General features: G+C 41.6%; 1 protein-coding gene across 2 annotated transcripts in view; it reads left to right on the forward strand.

The window, feature by feature from the left end:
* Nucleotides 1–3,406, forward strand: part of VWF (von Willebrand factor) — a 271,611-nt gene that overhangs the window by 70,939 nt on the left and 197,266 nt on the right. For both annotated transcript variants that reach the window (XM_019515998.1, XM_019515997.1), the window contains exon 16: nucleotides 3,088–3,328. In XM_019515998.1, coding sequence (XP_019371543.1) covers nucleotides 3,088–3,328 — 241 coding nt within the window. The remainder of the gene's footprint in view (nucleotides 1–3,087; nucleotides 3,329–3,406) is intronic.

Here is a 3,406-nt window from a genome sequence, read left to right on the forward strand (position 1 = left end):
AATCAGGTTGGTCTGACTTGACCTGCCCCTAATGAAACCCTAATTTGATTGGGAGAAAAAAATCATTGGAATGAAATTGTGATGAAAATGGCCCTAAATCTGCACAAACGCTTGTGAAAAGATGTTTTTCCTTTATCGAGACTTATTTCTCTCATCAGAAAGAAGACAATTGAGAAATCTGGGGGAAAGCACGTAGGCCTGGCCATGTTCCCACAGTTCCATTATTCTTTCCCAAACTGTGGGTGGGGTGGCCATTTAAAAACTGAGTCATTGTGAAAGGTAGGGAGGTGAGAGGTCACTGGAGTTCCCATTTGATACTATCAGTACTGGTGAAGTTCAGTCATTCTGACTGCCATGGGTTGGATAATATTTACTGAGAATGAGACCAAGATTGGATTGTATTAAATTGCTGCATGGTTTCATAATGTTTACCTAATTTATGTAAATGTTCAGATAGTGGAACAGTAATTCAATAAAAATCCTTCTAAAAATGCGCAGCTCAGGAGGCTGAAAGAGAGAGCGAGAGAGCAAGAGAGCAGTGATAATGCACCATCGCTTTTGCTGTAATTGAACAGGTCAATTTTCGCAATTAATCTTTAATAGTGCAATACTGCTTCCTCATCTCTATGCATTATGGACTTTCATCTAGCACTGATTTCCCTGAGTGCAGATCCATCAGAGCCCATTAAATAATCCTGATACCCCAGACATCTCCTGTCACATGAAGGAGAACAATCGCTCTTTTAATGGGCTTGAGACTTGCATGTGAAGTCTGCATAATGCGTGCTGATGGTCTGATGCACTGAAGCTGTGACTGCTCCTCTGCTTCATGGGTGTATGTTTTAGCAGAACCAGTTTACTTAATTTAAAGTTCATCAATAGCAGGTAGCTAACTCAGCCAGAGGTGATTCTATAGCCAGCATATCATAATGCTTCTGGTCTTTAAGCACTTGCGTGATAGGTACCTTACCAACCTGTCCCAGGTCTTAAAAATGCTTATGGCCTAGCAAGGATTTTCTGTGATATTTTCTATTGGCCCAACTGCATAGTTGCGAGGGCTGTTGGACAAGCATCTAGTGCCCTTCCTAAGAACCTGAAGGAAGCCCCAGGGACGGGTAGTTGCTTTCCAGTGGGTGCCACTTGCTCTGAGGGACATAGATGAATCATCTGAGAGAGAAAGGATAGTTCAGTGGTGAAAGCCTCAGACTTGGGGTAGCTGGATTTAAGTCCATACTCTGCTACATTCTCCCTGTGCAATCTTTGGCAAGTCCTTTAGCTTCTCTGTGTATCTGTTCTCTATTTCTGTTATGAAAAGGGGAAGCAGTAGTACTGTCTAAATCTGCTAAAGGCTGTGAAATGATGGCCTTATATAAATGTCCAAAATGACTCTTGTTTTTAAGTTTATGGTCCTTATGCTGGTACAGCGCTGTTGGTTTTGGTGTAGGAGAGCAGGGCCTTAGCCCTACTATTCTCTGTCCCTTTGAGGGAGCTATAGAAGAAGAAGAGCCATTAGCACTAGGATATCCAAGGCCTTGTTCTCCTATAACAAAGGACGTGGTCAGTCAGGTCCTTCTTCTGGGGTGGTGAAAGGAGCAGTTCCTGCATTCCTTTGAACTAGACTACAGTGTGACAGGAACTTGCAGAATCTGGCCTGCAGCTCCTGCACTTCTCTGAGTCCCCTGCTTCTTCTTAAAACCCTGCTTTTTCCCTGGGAAGCTCCATAAAAAGTGTAAATCCCACTTGACAGTACAACCTTTGGAGAAAAATCCTGACACTCCCGTTTCCGCACTTCTGGGGAAGTAGATGTACATTGGTTGTCATTGCTGCCACCTAGTGTTGGATATTAGATAATCAACTAAGAAGCTTCTCCCAAGATTGATACTCCCCTTTACCAAATTAGAGCATGGTTTACCAGCTCGTAGGTTAAAAGATGCCCATACCAAGGGCCAGATTATGAAAAGTTAGTAAATGCTTGAAATTTGCCCCCTAAGCCCATTAATAAGTTGACGTTTTGCAGGTGCTGAGCACTTAACGAATCTCACACTTTTGGTGAGTATTGCTAGCCCTGGGAGTTTCTGACAATCAAGTTACTTATGAATTGATTTGGGTGCTGAACATTGAGTGCTCCTAAATTTGACATATTTGGCCCTAAATTAAATCATTAATAAAACTAAGTACAGGGACAATACATCTGAAAACCCGGGACACTTGTGCCATCTAGATCCAAATCTGAGCAGATACGGAGTCAGATAATTATTTTTCATGGCTGTTCCTCTTATTGAGAATCAAATCAAAGCTTTCATTCTCAATTGTGCTTGAAGTTCCTCCTTGTTCACATTGTAGAAGTTTAAGTCTCATTACCTTCTATGGGATTATCTAGATGAATAAGGCCAATGCGTTTATTTAGTCTGGAGAAGAGAAGACTGAAGAGGGATTTAATAACAGCCTTTAACTACCTGAAGAGTGGTTACAAATAGGATGGAGCTAGACCATTTTTAGTGGTGGCAGATAACAGAACAAGGAGCAACGGTCTCAAGTTGCAGCAAGGGAAATTTAGGTTAGACATTAAGAAAAACTTTCCCATGAGGAGAGTGACAAAGCACTGGAACAGGCAACCCAGAGAGGTTGTTGAATCTCTCTACTCATAGAGTTTGTTAAAACCTGAGTAGACAAAGCTGGGATGATGTAATTGGGGATGGTCCTGCTTTGTGCAGGGGTTTGGACTAGATGACTTCTTGCAGTCCTTTTTTATGATTCTATGTGGACCTTGATGTGTCAGTGGTGCATCTCTAGTTCCTTTTGTAATAACCTCTTTGCTGGGACAAAAATGATCTAATAGAGAAACCATGTTGCAATAAAAATGTATTTCCCTTTTCCCCCTCCATCATTGTATTGTCTCAAAAGAAAGTAGCCATTCATTTAGGGCTTGATTCAAAACCCTAAATTTTTCAACCCAATATGACTATTGATTTGTATGGGCTGTGTACAAAACATCTATGAATATGAAAATGTGTGCCATTGTTAACTTGTTGTCACAAGACAGTATGTTGTCCTGTTGTCATTTCATTGGTGTGTATTGTTTAACAGCAATGAGTTGTCCTGAAGGCCAAGTTTACCAACAATGTGGAACTCCTTGCAATCAGACCTGCCGATCCCTGTCCTACCCAGATGCAGATTGTAATGATTTCTGCATGGAAGGCTGCTATTGCCCACCTGGGCAATATATTGACGAGCATGGAGACTGCGTGCCAAAATCCCAGTGCTCTTGTTACTATGATGGTGAGATTTTCCAACCGGATGATGTCTTTTCTGACCATTACACTATGTGGTAAGTAGAGGGTTCATGACTGAGCTGACACCCCCCCCCCCCCCCAAAAAAAAAAAAAAAAAAAAAAAAAAAAAAAAA

This window comes from Gavialis gangeticus, unplaced genomic scaffold (assembly GCF_001723915.1).
Source record: "Gavialis gangeticus isolate Ggan-Ray unplaced genomic scaffold, GavGan_comp1, whole genome shotgun sequence".
NCBI lineage: Eukaryota > Metazoa > Chordata > Crocodylia > Gavialidae > Gavialis > Gavialis gangeticus.